The sequence below is a fragment of the Piliocolobus tephrosceles genome, chromosome X (assembly GCF_002776525.5).
Source record: "Piliocolobus tephrosceles isolate RC106 chromosome X, ASM277652v3, whole genome shotgun sequence".
Classification (NCBI taxonomy): domain Eukaryota; kingdom Metazoa; phylum Chordata; class Mammalia; order Primates; family Cercopithecidae; genus Piliocolobus; species Piliocolobus tephrosceles.
In genome coordinates, this window is record NC_045455.1 from 43,215,439 (window position 1) to 43,240,127 (window position 24,689).

The 24,689-nt window shown below is 39.4% G+C and overlaps 2 protein-coding genes across 7 annotated transcripts in view; one reads left to right on the forward strand and one right to left on the reverse strand.

Moving 5' to 3' along the window:
- The window catches only part of BORA (BORA aurora kinase A activator), a 28,073-nt gene extending 27,757 nt beyond the window's left edge, over positions 1 to 316 (reverse strand). For 2 of the 6 annotated variants that reach the window (XM_031934975.1, XM_031934979.1), the window contains exon 1: positions 53 to 180. The gene's annotated coding sequence lies outside the window, so the exon portion shown is untranslated. Of the gene's footprint in view, positions 1 to 52 lie in introns of all 6 variants that reach the window. The other 4 variants (XM_031934977.1, XM_031934976.1, XM_023186462.2 and 1 more) reach the window with 3 other exon arrangements.
- On the forward strand, positions 207 to 19,961 carry MZT1 (mitotic spindle organizing protein 1). Its single transcript, XM_023186469.2, has 3 exons — positions 207 to 541; positions 9,406 to 9,551; positions 18,129 to 19,961. The coding sequence occupies exons 1-3, from the start codon at positions 463 to 465 to the stop codon at positions 18,150 to 18,152; spliced, it is 249 nt and encodes an 82-aa protein (XP_023042237.1). The 5' UTR covers positions 207 to 462; the 3' UTR covers positions 18,153 to 19,961.
- Positions 19,962 to 24,689: the final 4,728 nt, after the last annotated feature.

Here is a 24,689-nt window from a genome sequence, read left to right on the forward strand (position 1 = left end):
GAAACTTCTCCATTCAGACAGGAGGAAAGGTCAGGGACCACAAAAAACGTACCTACCGGTGCGTACAAAACGAAGCCCCCAATACCGACTCCAGGGAGCTCCCGGGGACCAAGCCAGCTTCCACGTCAGGCACAGACTCTTTAACTCCCCGCTTCCGCGCTGTCTTGGGCAAACCAGGGCACGGGGCTTGTGAGCGACTGGCCAATCGCGTCGTCCCGCCATCCGCGAACCAGCCAATTGCACGGAGGCCGCGTAGGAAATTCGAATAGCAACTCCTTGCTCCACGTTCCGCGCAGAGGAACGAGGCTCCAAATTCAAATCAACGCAGCCTCACGCCGGCGGCGAGCGCGAGGGGCGGAGCCTGCCCGGCGTGAGCCGAGACGCGCCGTGCGATTGCCCAGGAGAGAGGAAGGCGCTCCAGTTCCGGGTCAGGCCCTTCTCCCGCCTCCCTCGGCCTTAGCCATGGCGAGTAGCAGCGGCGCTGGGGGGGCGGCGGCGGCCGCGGCGGCGAATCTGAATGCGGTGCGGGAGACCATGGACGGTGAGTGTCCGTTGCGCTCCTTTTACCTTGCCTGCCTTCCCAGAGCCAAGGCCCCCAGGCGGAGCTGAGCCTGGGGAGGACTTTAGGTCCCCTTCGTGCCCCAAACAGCATCTTCGAAGATCTTCGGAAGGGACCTGCCAGGGCCGCAGGGCTGATGGCTCTATCCCTTCAGAGTTGTCTCCGCCGCTGCGTAGTTTGTCGCGCGCGCCAGGCGTTGCGGCCCCCTAGTCAGCCGGTTGCGCACCGTGTCCCTCTCGCGCGAATGCCGCGCCCCCTCTATCCCGCGTCCCAGGTCCGCCCTACCCGCCCGATCTCCTGCGGTGACAGCGCCACGCCCACCCCACCCAGTACACCCGTTCCCTCCTGCGCGCCGCATCCCACCGGATTCCTGCGCGGGGCGCTTCGGGGGTCCCTAAGGTTGGGATCCCCAAGGTTGGGATCCTGGCGGGGACAGGGGACAGGTGTTTGGTCACCGCTATGCCTCGTGTTCTTCGCACTTAAGTAGGCGGCCTTTAATATCCTGCGAATGAATAAGTTACCCCCTTCGTCAGGATTATCCTAGTTTCCTCTTGAAGCGGGTGACGCCGGTGCCCAAGTGCTATGGGTGTCGCCTGTTTTCGGCCCCGGAGGCACGTGTATGTGAAGCCTACACAAGCATTGCAGAACACGAAATTAGTGTCTTGCCGGTTACCTTCTCTCCACCCTCTAATGCCACTTTATAACCCTGTGGTGAGCTTGGACTAGATACTTAAACATCATTGAGCCTGTTTGTTTGTTTGTTTAAAATAAAATCCTGCCTCCAAGAGTTGTGAATATTTAAATAAGACAACCATGTAAAAATATACAAAGATCAATTATTTTTATATTATTTCCGATGTCATCTCTCCTGTAGTCTCCTTTGTCTCCTTTGTACTCACATCCACCTGTATTATGAGTGTTTGATCGATGTTAAATGTCATTTGCAGTGGGCCTAGACATTTTCCAGAGGCTACTTACGTCAGCTTCCCTCTCTGTTAAAAGATAACCCTATGAAATTCTCACTCCTGTATCTCTTTCTCCTTCACTGTAGGCTGTTTTTTTTTTGTTTGTTTGTTTGTTTTTTTTTTTGAGACTCAGTCTTGCTGTGGTTGCCCAGGCTGGAGTGCAGTGGCGCAACCTCAGCTCACTGCAACCTCCGCCTCCCGTGTTCAGGCAACTCTTCCCAGTCTCAGCCTCCGAAGTAGCTGGGATTACAGGTGCCCGCTATCACACCCGGCTAATATTTTTTTTTTATTTTTAGTAGAGACGGGGTTTCACCATGTTGGCCAGATTGGTCTCGAACTCCTGACTTCAGGTGATCCACCCACCTGGGCTCCCAAAGTGCTAGGATTACAGGTGTGAGCCACCATACCCGGCCTCATTTTCTTACATAGCCCCTGCAGAAGGGCTGCTGGCTTTTTCTGCACTGGCTGCTCGTTTCCTTTTCAAAGAATTACATTTTTAGAGCCTTTGCATCTAATTTTTCACTTGTTCAGTATCTACCTTGCTGTTTTTCTGAGAATGTTAATATTCAGCCTATTTTTCTATCCTTTTCGATGTATCAACACTTACTAGTTTTATTTTGTAAGTGAATTTATGTATGTGTATATATGTGTGTGTGTGTGTGTGTGTCTGTGTGTATAAAAATTTACTATCTTGTATGTTTCCTTGGAAAAAGTATAAGACCTCACTTCTAGGCTATTTTCTTATGTTAGCTGTACTTAGGTTCCTTATGTATATGGCCGTAGGATCCTATTTGAATAGAAAACTCACATTTTCTCTCTGGTGGAACCACTGATGTACAATTGAGAACTGATTATTTGTGTTGGCTGCATCATCAAGATCTTTTCTGAGAAAACCTGGTGTAAAATGAAGATTATACAGAGAGTAAGAATATGAAAAAGTGAAGTAAAACGAAAAATGAAGGAGAGGGGATGTGGTGTTTCACAGTATTTAAATCAACCCGTGAGATCAAAAGTGAAATTTTCAAAACTTTTTGAGTACCATTTCCCCCGTCAATGGCAGGATTTGTGAACTCCCCTTTAAGTCATATGAATTGCAGAACTCTTGGCTACATTTGCATTTTGATCATGAAATGGAAGGATTTTGTTAAAGACATGGGAGGCAGCAGGCTGACTTTGTATTAATCAATTATCTGTGCAGCTCACTCTGAAAAGAACTATCCCTGCCTATTTAGAATAAGGTCTGCATGAGATCTCTGCTTTCATCCTTATATCCTTAAAATTCTGCATTCTCTTGAAATAGTCGTGCCTTTTCAACAACACCCCCTGCCCAACCCACTGTGTATGGTTGCCTCCTTTGCTTTTCAGTTTTTTGATATGTTAGGTATTCTCTATTGATTGCTTTATACTTTAATTTTCATTTTCCTCTCAAATCATCCTATGCATCTGAATTTTAATTTTGATAGTTATTCCTTACTAGAGTCTTTATCATAGCCCTACTTTTGTTTTGTTTTTTTTTTTTTTTTTTTTTGAGACCAAGTCTGGCTGGAATGTAGTGGCGCGATCTTGGCTCATTGCAACCTCTGCCTCCCAGGTTCAAGCTGGGCATAGGACCCAGTTCTCCTGCCTCAGCCTCTGGAGTAACTGGGATTATAGGTGCCCACCACCACGCCTGGCTAATTTTTGTATATTTAGTAGAGACAGGGTTTCACCATGTTGGCCAGGCTGGTCTCAAACTCCTCACCTCGGGTGATCCACCTGCCTCAGCCTCCCAAAGTGCTGGGATTATAGGCTTGAGCCACTGTGCCCGGCCTGTAGCACTACTTTATATATATAAAGTAGTACTATACTTTAGTACTTATATGTAGTATATATATAGTAGTACTATATACATATACACTCCTATATATAGTATATTTATATATATACTATACATATATAGTGGTGTGTATATATATATAGTAGTGTGTATATATATGTTAGTATATATATATGTAGTAGTAAGCTCAGGCACCTGTATTCCCAGCTGCTTGGGAGGCTGAGGCAGGAGAATCGCTTGAACCTGGGAGGCAAAGGTTGCCGTGAGCCGAGATTGCGCCACTGCACTGCAGACTGGGTGACAGAGCTAGACTCTATCTCAAAAAAAAAAAAAAAAAAAGAAAAAAAAGGAAAAGGAAACACATTATAGAGAAAGGAGTTAAGAGAATCTATGGTATATATATTCCATTTGACTAGCACTGCAAGGCAGTGCCAGCAAAACAAACAGGTAGTCCATGCTACCACCATCAATCCAGTTGCACATTTGAGAAAGAAATCTGGAAGTCCATCTTGCTTTCTCACCTCCTCTGCCTCCTGTTCTTCACTAAGCCCTTTCAATTCTTGACTCATTTCAGGTTGGCTAAATATCTCCTGATCATACTACCCACCAGTCTTTTATCAAAATTGTGATATAACTGGACTTTTTAAAGATTCATTTGATACTCAGCCAAAAAGTCCTTAAGTTGCAAATTTGATCTATTCATGTTCCTATTTTATATCTTCCAATAGCTTTCCACAGTTCTAAGATCTTCACTAGGACTTATCTCATATTTTATACCCATTCACCCCGTTAATTACATTGCCTTCACAACAGCAGTTCAGGTCTGTGAATTTACTAAGTTCCCTCTAGTGTAGGAACCATCACACAAGCTGTTTTCTTTGCTCTCACCCATCACCCTTCCTCCTGCCTCTGTATTAGTCTGGTTGATTTCTTCTCACCTTTGATGTCTAAGTGTAATTGCCACTTCTTCAGACAAGTCTTTGCTAAACACTGTGTCCTTCCAAACTTGGTAAGATGCCCGTGTAATCTGTTTCAGAAGTATTCCACTCTTTTTCTTTATTTTACTTATATCTGGAATCAGTTATTTAATATCTATCTCTCCTCCTGGACTAATATCTGTGAGGACCGGGACCATATCTACCTTGTTCATAACTGTATTTGCAGCAGTAGCATAATAGGCACAAAATATATACAGTTACAGGTTGATTATCCCTCATCCAAAAACCTTGGGACCATGTTTTGGATTTCAGACTTTTTTTTGTTTAATATTTTCACATACATAATGAGATACCTTGGGGATGGGACCCAAGTCCAAACACAGAATTCATTTATGTTTTATATATGCCTTATACACATAGCCTGAAGGTAATTTTGTTTTTTTCCCTCAGGGATGCTGAATGAGCTGTGTATTGAGCACCTGCATTTTGACTTTGATCCATTATATGAGCTGTGGAATTTTCCACTATGGTGTTATGTCAGTACTTAAAAAGTTTTGGACTTTGGAGCATTTCACATTTCAGATTTTGGGATTAGGAGTGTTCGACCTGTACTAATCATATAGTGGGCACTGAAGAAATAGTTTTTGATTACAGGTGATTTGTGAAAATAGGAAGTAAAAATAGGTGTCCATTTGAAAAGAAGGCTTAAAGAAGAAATACCAGAGATGAGATGAACTAAGAAAACAGCATTGAGTTATATGAAGGGAGGATAAAAGGCAGAGGAGAAAAGCATGAACAAAGGCATGAAGTCAGGAATAAGCATAGCCTTTATAGGTGGGGGGTCTACCATGAAGAGAACAAACTGGACAGAGAAGAGGGAGAATCAACTGAAAAACTGTTAGAAGCATCATAGAATTCATCAAGGTGACTGGTGATTAAAAAGTGTAATATGTAATGTTCCAGTATACTGATGGTAACCACTTAGAATGTACAAGGGCTAAGTAGAATCCATTTATGAAGACAGTCAAAAATAAAGTGAAGATTCAGTATGGTAGATTGAGCACTTGCTGAAACTCTAAAAATATAAAAATAATAGGAAATAGTAAGAAACTGTATCAGGATAGACCTGTTCAAAAGCAAGAAGGGAAGTCTCCGTTGATTAGGAAAAGAGAGGTTTCCCCCAAAAGAAAGGAGCACATGGGAACCACAACAGGGAATTGTCGGGAATAGAACCTGACAAAGCATGCTACCCTGCCTCACGGAAGCTGGGAGTCAGAAATGTGCCATTTGTCACAGCCAGAGATTGAGAAGCACCGTACATGTGTTTTTTGGATCTGAACCAAAAATACTACAAGGCCTGATCTAGAGGCCTAAGGCTAGGGTACAGCTTCCTATCTTAGAATGTGTCACCAGTCCAGGACACCTAAAATAAATCTATGGAAGATGAGTTTTCAGCCAAGAATGACAAAGCACGTAAAGTAGATGAAAAACATGAGCAACTAACATGGAAAATGAAAAAGAGGGAAAGTGGTATAACAGGGAACTCTTTTATCGAGCCCTACTGTATGTCAAGCATCATTCCAAAGGACTGCGAGGCAGTTTCAGCAAAACAAATGGATACCATTCTCAGTGTATCCTTTAATTCTCACATTAATCCTTTAAAATAGGTACTCTTATTATCCTCACTTTCGAGAATGGTGAAATAAGGCACAGAGAGAGTAACTTGCCTACTAAATACTATAGCTAGAATTTGAACACAGTTAGTCTGGCTCTAGACATCACACTCCTAACCACTATCTTTTGCTGCTTGCTTATACTTCAAGAAATAGAGATAATAGAGTAATCTCAAATACAGTTTAAGAATATAGCCTTAAGTAGATGAAGGCAGGATCAACACCTGTGAAATTAGTCACTATAAATAAGCATTTAGTTATAAAACAAGTGATTATGGGGAGAAATTGGAAATCTTACAAGGTATTGAAATAAATTCAGCAGATATTGTGAATAACCAGCTGGATACAGCTGAAGAGCAAAGTATCAGTAAACTGGAATATCAGAACTGAAGAAATGAAAATGGGAAGGCTGTCATCTTCCAGCCAAGATGGAGTAACAGAGATTAGATTTATGCTTCTACTTGAAACAACCAAGAAAACTCAAAAGCATACAGAACAACGGTTTTCAGGACACTGGACATCAGGCATCAGAGTACAGTGATCCCTTAGAGACAGGAAACAAGCAAAGTGATTTCTTGGGTTGCCCCAGCTCACTGTCTTCAGAGAGTTCCAGGCGGAACCCAGTGGACACATTGAAGTGAGCTTAGAAGACTGAAGGAGTTTAGAAGACCCAGGAGACCAAGACAGGTAGAGTTTGAATAACAGTACCTGAGAGGGGAGAACTGCACAGAAAAAATGCTGGAGATCTGTAGAAGTGTCCCCGTTAAGTATTCAGAGCACTAATTAGCAGATGTGTGAGGAAAGTACTCAGAAAACTGAGAGGGAACCATCTAGAACGACTGGAGTGAACAGTGCACCATGCTTACACAGGGCTGAGGATAGTACCTGTAACTACCAGCCAGAATGGAAATCTTTGTAATTCATGAGACGTTGGATAGAGTACTCAGAATTCTTACCTCAGTCGTAAGGGGAATAATTAGTCCTATGCTAAACGGGGCTCTAGTCCTGCCTAACAGATCTAAGAAGTAATACCTGAAAGAATCAAACCATTTCCAGATAACGGTATCTCATTCTAAAGCTCAAGAATATAGAAAACAAAAATATCCTGTACCTAAGTAAAATTCTGAGTACATGGCATCTAGTCAAAGATTATCAGGTATGCAAGGCAGAACAGTGTGACCCATGACGTGAAAAATTGAGTCAATTGTAATAAACATCCCCCCGATCACACAGATGTTAGAATTAGCAGGCAAGGGCACCAGAACTATATATCTCCAAACAGTTTAGCAGAAGCATGGAAGACATTTTTTTTTAAGACTCAAATTGAACTACTTTTTTTGTTTGTTTTTCTTTTGAGACAGAGTTTTGCTCTTGTTGCCCAGACTGGAGTGCAATGACGCGATCTCGGCTCACCGCAGCCTTTACTTTCTGGGTTCAAGCAAGTCTCCTGCCTCAGTCTCCCAAGTAGCTGGGATTAAAGACATGTACCACCTTGCCCAGCTAATTTTGTATTTTTAGTAGAGATGGGGTTTCTCCATGTTGATCAGGCTGGTCTCAAACTCCTGACCTCAGGTGATCTGCCCACCTTGGCCTCCCAAAGTGTTGGGATTACAGACGTGAGCTACTGTGCCCAATTCAAATTGAACTTCTAGGGATGAAAGTGAATATCTGATACGAAAAAAATGGGAGGGACCTATCTCATGAACATGATAAATACTATAAGAATTTTCAGAAAGACTTAGACTTAAATTAATGGGTGACTAAATATTGATAACTTGTCCATTCTTCCCAAAATAATATGTAGTTTTTATACAGTTAATCAGAATCCAATTGGAATTTGTTTTTAGAATTGATGAAAAATTTTAAGTTCATCCGAAGAATAAAAGGGCTTATATAAATGAAAGATGACAATGGAATGTTTACCCTACTACGTGCAATATAAAGTTAGTAATTAAATGGTTGCCTTTACAAAAGATAGACATGTAACAAATTTGTAGGTATATGGGAATTTACTATGAATAAAGGTGGCATCTCAACTGGGTAGGGAAAACTTAGGTCATTCAATAAATTTTACTGGGTCAACTGGCTCATTTCTGGGAGGAAAAGTTAGATCCTATTTTCCACCCAAACTCCAGGGAGATAAATACTTATGGGGGGTATTGGGAAATAAACTTTCAAGTGCTGGAAGAGAATACTGGTGGATATAATCTTTGCATGAGGAATAACTTTCTAAGCATAATGCCAAGGGGAAATGATACAGGAAACAATAAATACTATGTTGACAGTTGACTTAAAATATTCTAAATACTCTCTGGGAAGCAATCATAAAACAAAATTCAGTGGAACCGGTGTACTTACAACCTGTAATGGAAGGGATTCAGAAAATCACTTTGGAAACCAAGTTTCTCTGTTTGTGCTTCTCATGTTAAAGACAAAGGGTTCTGGCTGGGCGTGGTGGCTCAAGCCTGTAATCCCAGCACTTCGGGAGGCCGAGTCGGGTGGATCATGAGGTCAGGAGAGCGAGACCATCCTGACTAACACGGTGAAACCCCGTCTGTACTAAAAATTACAAAAGGTAGCCGGGCAAGGTGGCGGGCGCCTGTAGTCCCAGCTACTCAGGAGGCTGAGGCAGGAGAATGGCATAAACCCGGGAGGCGGAGCTTGCAGTGAGCTGAGATCCGACCACTGCACTCCAGCCTGGGCGACACAGCAAGACTCCATCTCAAAAAAAAAAAAAAAAGACAAAAGAGTTCTATCAACTACAATAAAATGTAGTACTATACAAATGAAGTTTAAAAAAAAATAAAGTTTCATTTTTATTATTAGATTCAACAGACATGATTTACACTGTCAAATTGTCATAAAAGTTTCTAAACACTTTGAAAGCCTTAAATATGTACATTACTTTTTTTTGACTATTGTACGTCAATTCAGCAAATTAAATATGTATATTACTGACTGAACAGTTGTACTTCCAGAAATGTATCCTAATGAAATAAAATTTAGTATGTACAGATAGATTCTTATCAATATTTGAATGGGGGAAACATGAGAGCAGCCTGACTTTTAAAGTAACAGAGCAGTTAAGTGTAGCGTTTCCATAAAATGGCACAATATGCAACTAGTTAAACTGCATTTTAAAAGAATACTAAAAAATAAGCAAGCGTTCAGAATTATCCTAAGTATGGTGGATATGTGTTAGATATTAAATGAGTGCCAGAATATATACCAAGATGTAAAAGGCAGTTATGTGAAGGGAAGTGTAAGTTTATGTTTAAGTTTCTAAAACTAAGTAAAGGCAAGAAAGTGTTCCATGCAGATTTCCAAAATCTGGGATGCTATGCTAATTCCTTGGTATTGTGCAGTGATATATAAATTAATGAAAGTACTGTGTGCATATTTTTAAATGATGTAAGCCTCCTTTTAAAAGTTTCTTTTTGTTTCTTTTTTTCAGTTCTGCTTGAGATTTCAAGAATTTTGAATACTGGCTTAGATATGGAAACTCTGTCTATTTGTGTACGGCTTTGTGAACAAGGAATTAACCCAGAAGCTTTATCATCGGTTATTAAGGAGCTTCGCAAGGCTACTGAAGCTCTAAAGGTTGGAGATTCCTATTAGTTCATTCTAAATAAGATGTTTTTATTTAGAAAAATGATTAATGATGAAGTTATGGGAAACGTCCTGGCTAAACAAGGTTAAACTAACATCCAAAACCACCAGGAGACCAAGGAGCTTAATAGCATTTGTTCATATCATAAAAATTACTACTACCAGGCTGAGCACGGTGGCGCACGCCTGTAATCCCAGCACTTTGGGAGGCTGAGGCTGGCAGATCACAAGGTCAGGAGATCAAGAACATCCTGGCTAACATGGTGAAACCTCATCTCTACTAAAAATACAAAAAAGTTAGGCGGGCATAGTGGTGGATGCTTGTAGTCCCAGCTACTCAGGAGGCTGAGGCAGGAGAATGGCATGAATCTGGGAGGCGGAGCTTGCAGTGACCCAAGATGGCGCCACTGCACTCCAGCCTGGGCGACAGAGCGAGATTCCATCTCAGAAAAGAAATTACTACTACCATGGACCATGTTACATTTTCCTAGAAGTCTCTGCTTTTAGAATTGTGCTATTTGTTGAGTAAAATTGTGCCTGCTCCAGAAGAGGTATATTCAGATCCTAACCCCTGGTCCCAAAGCATATGACATTAATTAGAAATAATGCCTTTGCAGATATAATCAAATTAAGATGAGGTCATCCTGGATTAGGGTAGATCCCAAACCAATGATTGGTAGCCTTATAAAACAAGAGAAATTTGGACACAAAGAGCCAAGGAAAGTTAAGGATTTTCTGTGGCCACAAGAAGCTAGAAAGAGGCAAGGAAGGATACTCCCCTAGAACTGTCAGAGAGCATGACCCAGCTAACACCTTGATTAATTATGTATAATATGTATGCATTTCTGGCCTTCAAACTGTAAATAGATTTTTGTTGTTTTAACCCACCTTGTGGTTACTTTGTTATGGCAGTCCCAGAAATCTGATACAGATTTTGGTACTGGGAAGTGGGGTGTTGAGGTAACAAAGACTTAAAAGTGAGGATGTGGCTTTGGAATTAGGTATTGGATAGAGACTGGAAAGTTTTAAGGTGCTTGATAGAAAAAGACTAGATTTCCTTGAAGAGGAACTGTTTGTAGAACTGGGAATATTCAGGCAATTCTGGTGAGGGCTCAGAAAGAAGAGAAGAGAGCTGTAGAGAAAGCTTCAGGGTTTTTTTGAGACTAACATTAGGATCAGAATGTTGCTAGAAATATAAATGTTAAAAGCACTTTTAGTGAAGACCCAGATGGAAATGGGGAACATTTATTGGACACTAAAAGAAAGGTGATCTTTGTTAGAAAGTGACAGAATGGGCCAGGCACAGTGGCTTACGCCTGTAATCCCAGCACTATGGGAGGCCAGGGTGGATGGATCACCTGATGTCAGGGGTTCAAAACCAGCCTGACCAACATAATGTAACTCCGTCTCTACTAAAAATACAAAATTAGCCAGTTGTGGTGGCACATACCTGTAATCCCAGCTACTTGGGTGGCCGAAGCAGGAGAATCGCTTGAACCCAGGAGGCAGAGGTTGCAGTGAGCCAAGATTGCAACATTGCACTCCAACCTGGGCAACAAGAGCAAAACTCCATCTAAAAAAAAAAAAGAAAGTGACAAAATGTGGCTGAATTATGTTCTACTGTTGGAAGGAAAATAGAATATGTAAACAATGAACTTGGATATTTCTTTGAGGAAATTTCCAAGCAAATTGTGGAAGGTGTAGCCTGATTTCTTTTTGTTGCTTAATAATGTGACACAAATGAGCAATTCAGTAAGGACCTGCTAAGAGAAAAGGAACTAGCATTTGAGAATTTAGAAAATTCTCAGCCTCTCTGAATAACATGTTCTGGAGACAGGGCTAAGAGTGTGGCTAGACTTTTGTGAAGAGATTAGATATGTGATAGAGCCAGTCAGCCATCTCAGCACAAACACTACCAGCTTGGACAGGATGAAGTGAAAGAAGGCTGTTAGATTACTGGGATTCCTCAGACAGGAAACTGGCTGATAGAGCTGCTCAGCTGTGAGCCCATGTGTTATCCTTCAAGAAAAGGAAAAAGTGACTCCAAGAGTGCCTCAGGGACCAGGGGGCTGCTACTGCCACCAGGCTCCCAGAGGGCCACTTTTTTTCAAATTCAAATTAACCACCTTTTAATTGCTCAGATTGGCAACTAAAAACATATCCTGTTCTCTGTTGCACAGACTTTCTGATTTAAAAGCTTGTGATTTTATTTCCCTTTTTATTTAGCACTAACTCACTTTGAATACTGAAACTTTAAGTTAGTTCATCTTAAAACTTGTCCAAAACGTGGGCTCACAGAAAGACAGTCAATGGAGGGGAAAACAAACAAACAAAACCTTCTGATACCTGATACAAAGTGACTTCTCTTTTTTCTTACCTTTAAGGAAACAACTATTTAAAACATGCAATTTACATATCTTTCTGATTATTTGCAATGAGTTCTTTAGGTTTGTTTTTGTGCTTTTTAAAATCTCTTGATTATTGAATCTAACTAAAAAGGGTAAACCACATTTATAGAGCTAAAATGTATCATAAAGAGAATATCCATGCAACCATCACTGCCAGCACCAGATAATCCCCCTTCTGCCCCCTCCCCAATCACTAACCTCTCCCTCTTGCTCTCCCCTCCAGTAACTACTATCCTCACTTTCATGGTAGACTCTGTATTAGTCCATTCTTGAATTGATATAAAGAAATACCTGCTGGGCTTGGTAGCTCAAGCCAGTACAGGCTTGACACCCAGTACTTTGGGAGGCTGAGGTGGGCAGAACACTTGAGGTCAGGAGTTCAAGACCAGCCTGGCCAGCACAGTGAAACCCATCTCTACTAAAAATATAAAAATTAGCCAGGTATTATGGCAGGCACCTGTAATCCCAGCTGCTCAGAAGGCTGAGGCAAGAGAATCACTTGAACCCAAGAGGTGGAGGTGGCAGTGAGCCGAGATTCGTGCCACTGCACTCCATCCTGGGCGACCTAGGAAGACTTTGTCTTAAAATAAATAAATAAATAAACAAACCTGAGACCAGATAATTTGCAAAGAAAAGAAGTTTAATTGGCTCATGGTTTTACAGGCTGCATAGAAAGCATAGTGGCATCTGCTTCTGGGGAGGCCTCAGGAAGGTTACAATCATTGTGGAAGGCAAAGAGGGAGAAGGCACGTCACATTGCAAAAGCAGGAGTGAGAGAGTGAGGTGCCACACAGTTTTATGTAATCAGAACTCTTAAGAATTCACTCACTATAGTGAGTACAGCACCAAGCAAATGGTGCTAAACCATTCATGAGGGATCTGCCCCCATGAATCAGTCAACTCCCACTATGCCCCACCTCCAACACTGGGGATTACATTTCAAAGTGAAATTTGGGTGGGGACGCACATCCAAACTATCATTCCCTCACTGGCCCTTCCCAGATCTCATGTGTTCTTCTCACATTGCAACATGCAATCATGCCTTCCCAACAGTCCCCTAAAGTCTTAACTCATTCCAGCAATAACTCAAAAGTCCAAAGTTCTGAGACAAAGCAAGTCCCTTCCACCTATGAGCCTATAAAATCTAAAACAAGTTATTTACTTCCAAGATACAATGGGATTATAGACATTGGGTAAACATTTCCATCCCCAAAGTGGCGGAAATCAGCCAAATGAAAGAGGCTACAGGCCCCAAACAGGTTCCAAACCCAGCAGGGCAGTCATTAAATCTTAAAGCTCAAAAACAATCTCCTTTGACTGTGTGTCTCACATGCAGGACACACTGGTGGGAGGGGTGTGCTCCCAAGGCCTTAAGCAACTCTGCCCCTGTAGCTTTACAGGGTTAAGCCCCCGCAACTGCTCTCATGGGCTGGCATTGTTGAGTGCCTACAGCTTTTCATGGCTCAGGGTACAAGCTGTCAGTGGATCTACCATTCTGGGGTTGGAGGATGGTGGCCCTCTTCTCACAGCTCCATTAGGCAGTGCCCCAGTGAGGACTTTGTTTGGGGGCTCCAACCCCATATTTCCCCTCTGCACTACCCTAGTAGACGTTCTCCATGAGGGCTCCACCCTTGAAGCAGACTTATGCTTAGATACCTAGGTTTTTCCATACATCCTCTGAAATCTAGGTGGAGGCTGCCAAGCCTCAGCCCTTGTACTCTGTGCACCCACAGGCTTGACACCACATGGAAGTCACCAGGGCTTATGGCTTGGATCCTCTGAAGCAGAGTCTTGAGCTATACCTGGGCCACTTTGAGTCATGGCTGGAGCTGGAGTGGCTGGGATGCAAGGAGCAATGTCCCAAGGCTGTGGAGGGCTGCGGGGCCCTGAGCCTGGTCCATAAAACCATTCTATCCTAGGTCTCAGGGCCTGTAATGGGAAGGGCTGCCTCTTAGGTCTCGGAAACGTTGTCTAGGCCTTTTACCCATTATCTTGGCTGTCAGCACTTGTCTCCTATTTAGATTCGGAAATTTCTCTAGCAAGTGGTTACTTTGCAACCCCCTTGAATTCTCCTGAAAATGGGCTTTTCTTTTCTACCACATGGACAGGTTGCACATTTTCTAAACTTTTATGCTCCGCTTCCCCTTTAAGTATAAGTTCCAGCCTTAGGTTATTTCTTTGCTCATGCATCTGAGCATATGCTGTCAGAAGCAGCTATGCGACATGTTGAACACTTTGCTGCTTAGAAATTTCTTCCACCAGATACCCTAAATCACTCTCAAGTCCAAACTTCCACAGAACCCTAGGACATGGACACAATGCAGCCAAGTTCTTTGCTAAAGCATAACACGCATGACCTTTGCTCTAGGTCCTGATACTAGGCCTCGGGGCCTGTCATGAGAAGGGCTGCCTCTTAGATCTCTGAAATGCTGTCTAGGCCTTTTACCCATTATCTTAGCTATTAGCACTTGTCTCCTAGTTAGATACGAAAGTTTCTTTTTTAACTCAAACCTATGGCTTTCATATGGCAGAAAGAAAAATAACTGAATAACAAGGATAGCTAATATTTATATGAATACTTTTCTCATGCTAGACCATATGTTCTACAGGCTTTACTGGCATTATCTCTATCATTACAACAGTGATAACTACTACAGTTTGAGCATTCGTAATCTGAAAATCCAACATGCTCCAAAATCTGACATACTTTGAGTACCAACATGACACTCAAAGGAAATCCTTATTGGAGCATTTCAGATTTTCTAATTAGGGATGCTCAGTCAACAAGTACAGTCAGTCAGTCCTCTTATATTTGTGGGTTCTGTATCCATGGATTCAACCAGCTGTGGATCAAAAATATTTGGGGAACGGGGGGAAAGATGGTTGTATCTGTGCTAAAAATATACAGACTTTTTTTCTTGTCATGAGTCCCTAAACAATACAGGATAACAACTATTTACATAGCGTTTACATTGTATTAGGTATCACAACGAATCCAGAGATAATGTAAAGTATATGGGAGTATACGTGTGGGTTATATGCAAATACTATGCCCTTTTATATAAAGCATTTGAGCATCTGTGGCCTTTAGTATCTATGAGGTGGGTGACATGGGGAGTCCTGAAACTAATAATTCACCGTGGATACCAAGGGACAACTTTAATGCAAATTTTCCAAAATTTCAGGACATCTGAAATCAGAAACAGTTCTGGTCCCAAGCATTTCCGACAAGGGATACTCATCCTATGCTACTATTAGTAGTTTACTGCTAAGGAAACTGCAGCTTATAATGACTAATTTACTTACCTCAAGAACTTTACAGTTAGTGATTGACTTGAGATTTGAACTTGGGCTCTCTGACTTCAGAGCTGTTTACTTAACTACTAAGTTTTCTCCTCCAGTAAAATCTCAAGAATACCTGAGCCAGCAGTTTGGGAAAAGATGAAGTTGTTGTTAGAAACAAAACAGTCATTGGGCTTTAGCATGGGCATATTCTTAATATTATCTAATAACTCTTTTAATAAAAATAAAAGAGTATTATAGTATTTTATCAGTGTATTTCCAAAATTTTTGAGGGAAGGGTTTACTTAGTACACATCTGCCACAACTGTAAGAGTTTTTGTTTTATTGTGCTTGAGTTTGAAAGGGAATTAACATAATAGGAAGATACTTTTGTTTTGTACTACAGTTTGAGTGCGTGTAAGAGAAACAGAGTCAAATAAACCTATCTGAGGCAGGTGACTGACAAGTGCTTTGGCATAGCATTTTCTTAGGCAAGATATGAACTGAGATATTAGGATAGGCAGTTCAGAAATGCCAATTTAACATAGCTTTTTCAGCTTTTAGCATACTAGTTATTCTGCATCCAGTAGGCCATAATGAGATGTGGGAGGTAAAATTAGTAATTAAGATACACAGAATCAGAAAGTGTTGACTATTTGAATGGAAAATCTGTCTCTTATATACATGAAGCCTCTTAAAATGCATTTCTCCTATGATCTAGAAACAGTATAGCAGCATCTCAGTAAAACCAGGGTGTTTCAGCTAGGCATGCTGGCTCACGCCTGTAATACCAGCACTTTGGGAGGCCAAAGCAGAAGGATCACTTGAAGCCAGGAGTTTAAGACTGCCTTGGGCAACATGGCGAGACTCCGTCTCTACAAAACATTTATTTTAATTAGCTGGATATGGTGGTACACACCTGTAGTTCTGGTTATTCAGGATGGCCTGAGCTCAGGCATTTGAGGCTGCAGTAAGCTTTGATTGTGCCACTGCATTCTAGCCTGGGCAACAGAGTGAAAAATAACAACAGCAACAACTAGGGAGTTTCTAGCAAGCAAGTGTTTATTAGAACTGTTTTGTTTTTTTTTTTTTTGAAGTAATTTACATAATCTGTATAATTTTTATGAAAGTAATGCATCCTTATAATTTTAAGATATTTAACTCAGAAAATACAAAAAATAAAAAAAAAAATCACTCAAGATTACCAAAGAGATAACCTGCAATAATGTTTGGTGAACATCATTCCAGATAGTATCATGCTATTTTAAAAGTAAAAGTGTTATACGTGATTTCAGTGAATCGAAAAAGAATAACTCATCAGTTTGCTTCTCCCTGGATTAAAATCTGTTCTCTCTTATTGCCATTTGGGACAGACTTGGGGAGCTGGTGGATTTAGAGCTATGCTGAGCCACATCTGCCTTTCCTTGACCACCCTTTTATTGGCTTTACAAGCATAAGGTTCTTCTCCTTGCCTTGTGTGGTTGCTGCTCATGAATTTCTCTCTCTCTCTCTCTTTTTTTTTTTTTTTGTTAATTTCTTTTGGTTTTAAAATTAAGGTAAAGAGAAATTGTTCCTGCTGTGTTCTGTTTTTATCTAGAATTCCTGGTATTTAGAATTTCACTGTATGGTATTTATTGTCTCTTTTTTGTAATATGTAGAATAACAAATCAAGGGTATCTTGAAATGTTGCAAAAAAACTGTTAGTCTCAGACATTACTTTTTTCTTTTCCTCTTTGGTTGACTGTGTAGAAAATAGTAACTTTTTTGTTAATTTTTTTGCTTTTTACTTTCACGGATTTGTATATTGATGTGGTCTAAGTCATTTATTGTAAAAGTAGCTAGCTATGTATCTCCCTAATTACATAAGTTACTCAACAGCAGTAATGAGCATCTCCTTATGTGCATCTCCCACAGCATAAATAGGACTGTTAATTAAGTGCATTTTATTAGTGATTCTTTATTGACATTGAATTTTTATATTATCTCCTTAGTGCTAGGATTTATGTGTAAGCATCATCTACATATTTTAATTTGAGTAGTTCTGAGCACAACCTACTTTCCTGTATCTTCTATTTTAGTACCCCATTGTCTTAAGTTATACCATTATGGTGGAGTCCTGTGGACTAAGCCTTGCCCTTTCTCTTACAGATGTCCTGGACTGTTAGTAAAATACTAATACTTTAGTGTAAATCTGTGATGTGTCTCTGTGTAGATAGATCTTATAAAAAGGAGTTAGAAAGGTAAATGAATTAAAAGACTAATATGTATGTCTAAAATTAAACTTATTTAAAATTATATCTTTTTATATTGACATTAAGACATTTTTTAGGCAGGATAATAGTATGGTGATTTGTTTAAGTCTCTAGAAATAATGTATCAAAGCATTTATTGATGATATGATATCTTGGAATTTCTTCAGAATCACCTAGGAGAGAATAGTAGTTAAGGTGTAGATGAGACAGGATTAGATAAGATGTTCATTATTCATCTTTTGCTCTTGTTCTCTCCGCCTTGTAACATGAAAGGTCTTTTTCATTCTTAATCCCTTTTACTAAAATGAAACATACAGAAACAGACAAACTAATGAAGTCTTTGGGAACAGATCTGCCATAGGTTAATGTTTCAAGTAGCATTATGTTTTATATGCTCTTAACCATTATTTTATTCCACTGTTAGCTTGTGGACTGTTAACTATACATTCAAAAGGTAGTCCTGATGTATAGCAAAACATGAAAAGTACTGCATTACCATGATAAAAGTGGTTCTGTTATATGGGGAATAGTTGTTTGTTAATGACAATGCAGTATTGACAAATTTATCTTCATGATGCCTCTTTTTGCATGGTTTTATTGTAATGAATCTTACTTTCTTGTTCTAGGCTGCTGAAAATATGACAAGCTGACTTTCTGGAGAAATTCTGATGAGATGTCAAGCTGTGCAAGAGGATTTGAAGATGGCATTGTAGTTGAGAATGTACAATGAAATTACTGCATGCAGCAGTGTAGAAAAATTTTCCTTTTTAAAAGAATTATAAAACCATAGCTTTATAAATCAGTGGAAAGTGACTTACAGAGAGAACTATCAGATGTGTTTACATCACATCTTATTCACTTTTTTTTAATGGCTATAATGCTTTGGCATTGCTATGTTCATATTTATATATTCCTTATTTATAGCTCTGATGGCTTTAATTTTCTAAGCAGTCTGTCTATCAGATGTGCACATCTGCTGTGCCTGGTTGAAGTATAGTAGAACCCATCAGTAGTAATGTGTAGTAGTTATGACTTGTTGACATTTCCATTATAAACTTTAATTTTGAATTGTTTATGCATTATAACTGTGGATTTATATTGTATTGGGCTGAAAGCTGACAGGATTTCAGCCACCATTCGTGAATTTTGATTTAGATTCATTATTTTATCGGAATCTTGTTTTTTAAAATAAGAGCATGGAAAACATTTCTTGTAATCTGCTCTTTAACAAAGAATTTTTAGTTTTTTAAACAGTTTGTTGGGCAGCTAATAGTGTGAACCAGGTCATTTTTGTATTGAGTAAAAAATTAAACTTTGAGAAACTTGGATTTTAAAAGTAATGATAATGCTTAGGTTAGTATTATTTGTAATTTGAGTCATTTACATCTAATGAGAATGTTAGTTGAGAATGTTTTCTTAAAGTTTTATACCCTATAGAGGACTAAAAAAAAATTTGTAAAATGAAGCATAGCAAACATGCAAAATTCCTATTTACTTTTATTACATAAAAGTAATTTTAGTGCTTACCTAATAAATCTTGAATGGTTATTTAATAAATTATTAGATAGGTGATGTGTTTCAAAAGATATTTGCTATTTTTTGAAGAAATAAGGATTTGCAGTCATTAAACAAAACTAAACAATCAAATGTTCTGTATTAGGAATCTTGAGTATGGCTTTTAGTTTGTCATTATTTTTGCCCTTAAAATTTTAACTCATCAAGTGAAGATTCAAAAACAAATTTTGGAAAATGTAGAATAGTATTGATTCTGTACCTGTAACAGAATCTCAGTGGAGTTTTTTTGCAAAACTAATATGGATTTAATCTGATGTTGTTATTTCTTAAATTTTAGATTTTGTTGGGTACCATTTATATGATTGTATAAGCATTCACTCTTTAGTAGCATTTTTTGTTTTTCAGACAAGCTGAAGTGGTTTTATTAAGATTTAGTAATACTTAAATAACAACCTTCTCTGCTATTTTTTTTTTTTAATCTAGAATTTTGACCATTTTGACTTTTTAAATGTCTGGCATCTTTACCAAGTAAACTTGGAAGGTCTGTTACTGGTGGAACAGGTTGAGGAGACAGTAGGAATTTGTAAAAAGTCATTTGATTGATAATAAACACTACAAATATTATGTGTTATTTATAAAATCATAAATAATACTTTTGTCAAACTCCAAAATTTGTATATACTTCCACACCATAAGAGTTGATAGTATTATTTATGACTTTGTAGATTAAGTTATTTATGTATGAAACAAAGCTGGAAAATACATTGTGAAGGGATCGTGTTTACAGAGGACTTCTTTAATGTGTCACATTTTAAAAATATAAACATATTTTTAATGCACACTCAAGTAATATTTAAAAAACTAAACAAAATAATGATACAATTGCAGTGTTGTGCTTGTTGTCAGTGACAAAAATAAAACCATTTTGGTGGTATTGGCCTGTACTTTTGTTTTAATATATGCTTTTGTTAATTCAACTTCTGTTTCTATAGGACAAAAGATACAGAACATAAAATTTACCATTTTAACCTTTTTTTTTTTTTTTTTTTGAGGTGGAGTCTCACTCTGTCACCCAGGCTGGAGTGCAGTGGCATGATCTTGGCTCACCGCAGCCTCTGCCTCCTGGGTTCAAACGATTCTCCTGCTTCAGCCTCCCGAGTAGCTGGGATTACAGGCACCTGCCACCACACCTGGCTAATTTTTTGTATTTTTAGTAGAGGCAGAGTTTCACCATGTTGGCCAGGCTGGTCTCAAACTCCTAACCTCAGGTGATCTGCCCGCCTCAACTTCCCAAAGTGCTGGGATTATAGGCATGAGCGACAATGCCCAGCCCTTTTTAACCATTTTTAAGTTTCATAGTTCAGTGACATCCAGAATATTCATACTGTAACTGTCACTGTTGTCCATCTCTAAAACGTTCTTATTATCCTAAACTGAAACTCTGTACCTATTTAGCAATAACTCCCCATTGCTTCCTCCTCCCAGCCCCTGATAAAGTTTCCTACTTGTTTCTCAATGAATTTGACTATTCTAGATATCTCATATAAGTGGAATCATATTTGTCCTTTTGTGTTTGTCTTATTTTATACAGCATGTCTTCAAGATCTATCCATGTTATAATATGTATCCAGATTTCCTCTTTAAGGATGAATGTCTCATGTATATATACATGAGAGACAGGTATTCTTTTATATATATGGTGGACATTTGGGTTGTTTGTACCTTTTGTCTATTCTGAAAAGGCTATTCACAATAGCCACAATGTTACGGACATTCGTATACAAGTAACTGTTCAGGTCCTTGTCAGTTCTTCGGAGTGTATACCCGGAAGTGGAATTGCCAGCTTTTAAACTTTTTTTTAAAGTTTGACTTTAATTCCATAGGCATTAGAGAAAGAAGGAGACATGGTCAAGCTTGTTTTGGGAGTTGTTTTGCTAGTGACATGTAGGCTTGATTTGAGCAGGAAGAGGTTAGAAGCAGAGACTAATTAGAACACTATGATAGTAACCCAGGCCTCAATGCTCACATCTGAGTAGGTTCAAGAGACATTACAAAAAATAAAAAACATGGGACTTAATGGCAGGTTATGGGGAAAATAGAGAAGAAAATAAGGTGACTGAGTTTCTAAACCTGGGTAACAAAGATATCAGCAAATGGAAATCAAGAAGGGAATATAATTTTCCCGGAAAAAATGATTTTTATTTAAAGAATATTGTGTTTAACATATATATTAAATCTTAAACCTTGCCAATCTTCCAAAGACCATTGCCCATCTCCATTTTTTGTCCTACAGCATTACCACTCTCTAACATAGTATACAATTTACTTAGTTATATCTATTAATATAAGCAAATATACCGCTACCTGAAAGTCCCACAAGGGTGGGGATTTTTCTGTGTTGTTTCCATTGGTGTAGCTTAATTTCTTGAACAGTGCCTAGCACGTAATAAATGCTCAATAAATACATGTTGGCTGAATGAATGGATAGACTGGGCATCCAGGAAACAACATGTACCACGTGGTTGGAAAATAACTAACATTGAGAACTTGCTGCATGCAAGGCACTGGTTTTGGTTTTTTAATAGATCAAATTGTTTAACTTTTAGGCTTACAGCAGCCACAAGGGATAGATAGCATCAACCTATTAAAGGTCAGGAAGCTGAGGCACGAAGTGGTATACAACTTAAATCTCAGAAGTGGTAGAGCCAGGATTTGAACCCTGGCAAACTGAGTCTGGAGCCCACACACCTTAGTGCCTGTTACTATACATCATCTAATGGGATGAAGAGGCATAGCTGGCAAAGGAGATGAAGGAGATTGAAAATCAGATGGCCAAAGTGGTAGTTGAAGCTCTGGATGTAGATGCTGAGAATTTAATAGAAGACTAGTGACAGATGCTTCTCTTTCCCAGGATTGACCCATTCTTAGGGAGTATATCATTGATGATGGTAGACTGGTGAAGTGTTGTAGCATCTCAGCAGATCTATATTACTGCTTTTTAATTACAACAATGTAAAGAAATAACAGGTTAAAGTCATTCCCTTTCCAGAGGTGCTGTACTAGAGAAACCCAGTTTTAACAACAGCAGCATCTCTCTTTTATGAAATTCCCTGTTGGGCTCATGAATATACCAGATTGGAGTATTGTAAATGTTGTAAAAAAGATGATGCATGTGACAGCCCTAAATAGCAGTCTCAGGAAATCTGTTAACAAGTGACACTGTCCACTAGAATAGGGCAGATTTTTTTTTCTCTTTAACAGTCCAGAGGTCTTTTATTTTAACACCTATTATGCCGTGAATTCATTGGGAATAGGTTCCAGCAGCTCAGACTCCTTCCCATTGGTTCTCACAAAGTGTGCTTCTCCGGGTGGAGCAGGCTGGTGCTTCAGTTGCACCTAGGTACCTTTCTCTTTGACTTTTTTTTCTGATAATTTTCCTTCACATGTTTCAGGAAGCTGTCTCAGCTCTTAGAGTACTTAATGTGTTCTTAGTTCTCTTGGCAAGAATCTTGCCCTTAACTTGTTTGTTGATAACACTGTCAGGAACCTGCTGGATAACACTATAGACTCTTCCAGTTTTGCCATGGTAACACCTGAAGAGTAACCATTCCCTTGATGTCTACAACATCACCTTTCTTGTAGATTTCACATATACCTGGCCAAAGGGGCAACTCCTTGTTTTCTAAAAGGCCTGCAGAACGTATATCAGGTGCCTCTCTTCTTTCCCTTTGTGTTTGTTATTTTGGCGAATTATTGAAAGATGGCGGTTCCAGCCAAAAGGCCAGAATGTTGAGGTATTTTATGGCTCCCCAGTAGCTGAGGGAACATTCATGCATGTTATATCAGAAGCAGTCCACACTGTGACCTCTGATTACCTAAAGCAGTAAATCACCAGATGTACACTTGGAAAGTTTTTATCAAAAGCCTTTAAAGAGGTTGCTCAGATAGTTTGACTTTCACATATGTGGGAAAACTCTTTCACCTGTTTTTTCAGAAGTGAATCTACCTACTCTCCTACTAGCAAACCACCTTTTTATTGTAACAGCAATACCTTTATTTTGCATGCACTTTGAGAATTAAAATATCCATGACTACTTACGTGGAAAACCAGCATTATTTCCCCATAGCTGTAAAAATAATTACAATTAAATATGGAATTATATCTTTGCTAGGTATTGTCTTTTAAAGCTATGATTCTAACACCTACTTTTCCTTCTATAGAAAAGCAGATGAGTACCGGGTGTGGTGGTTCATGCCTGTAATCCCATCACTTTGGGAGGCTGAGGCGGGTGGATCACTTGAGGTCAGGAGTTCGAGACTAGCCTGACCAACACGGTGAAACCCCACCTACTAAAAATACAAAAATTAGCCAGGCATTGTGGTGCGCAGCTGTAATCCTGGCTACTCAGGAGGCTGAGGCAGGAGAATCACTTGAACCTGGGAGGCGGAGGTTGCAGTGATCTGAGATCATGCCACTACACTCCAGCCTGAGTGACAGAGACTGTGTCTCAAAAAAAAAAAAAAAAAGTAAAGCAGATGAGCAAGTGTCAGAACACAGAACTGCATTTCCTCTAGATGTTACCAGAAGGATTAGAAGAATATTGAAATCAACTTCTTCACTGTGATATTTAATGCATTTTAAATGCAATGTCTCTGTGTACCACCTCATTTCATACCCATCCCATACTTTGGAAAACCACTATCTTAGATAATCCCCAAGAATCCTGTCAACTCTAATATAATTTAGTAGGCAGCTCAGGCTTTGGTGTCAGACAGGAGGCTTGAACTTGTGCCCTCTCCAAGTCTGACAATAACAACATAACAGCTCACAGCATTGTGAAGATTAAATGGAGACGATGGATGTAGGAGCTTCATAAATGTTCAACTCCATTTTGTTTTGTATAAATTAGACCTACCTAGTAACTTCATTTCAGGAGTGGCTTGGTGGTTGTGAAGTGACATATTTAAGATGTACTTTTTTTTTCTTATCAATAGAATTAGACTGAATGTTTTTTAAGTTGTCATTTTAATGTACTCATTTTTGGAAACATAATGTATATAATGTATTTAAATATAAGCATATACTGTGCTTATATAGGAAGGAAGATAAAGACACCATACTAATAAAAATGAAAGATTAATATGTAGCTAAATTTTAGTGTCAAGACTTGCATAGCTAATTAGAGAAAGGAGCCCACAGGGATGAGAATGTGTTGGGAGAAGAAGTAAAGATTATGAATAAATTTTAAATCTCTATTTTCAACATAAAAAGAGCTCGTTCTCAGTTGCTTCTGATAAACCCAAATGGGAATATCCGTGATCTTTGTTCCTGCTGAACACCGAGAACCATCATGTAAAATAGGAGCAAACAACTGGCTAAATGAAAGCTTCCTTGGAAGTCCACCTATGGAAAACTGTAGGGAGCTAGGGGCAGTCAGAGAAAGAGCTCTGTAAGATTTAATTTAAGCCCTGGATAAACACCATTCCTGCTTTCACCAGCTTTACCTAATAGAAATGGATTTTATCAATCAAGGCCAAGTTCAGAGACAATGAGAGAGAGGGAGGGAGGCATTTTGCATAGAACAAAGACAAAAGTGTTTTAAGTTCACAAAAATACCACTCACGTTAAAATGCAAGACCCTGGGAGCCCTAGGATTTTAGGGAAAACTGGT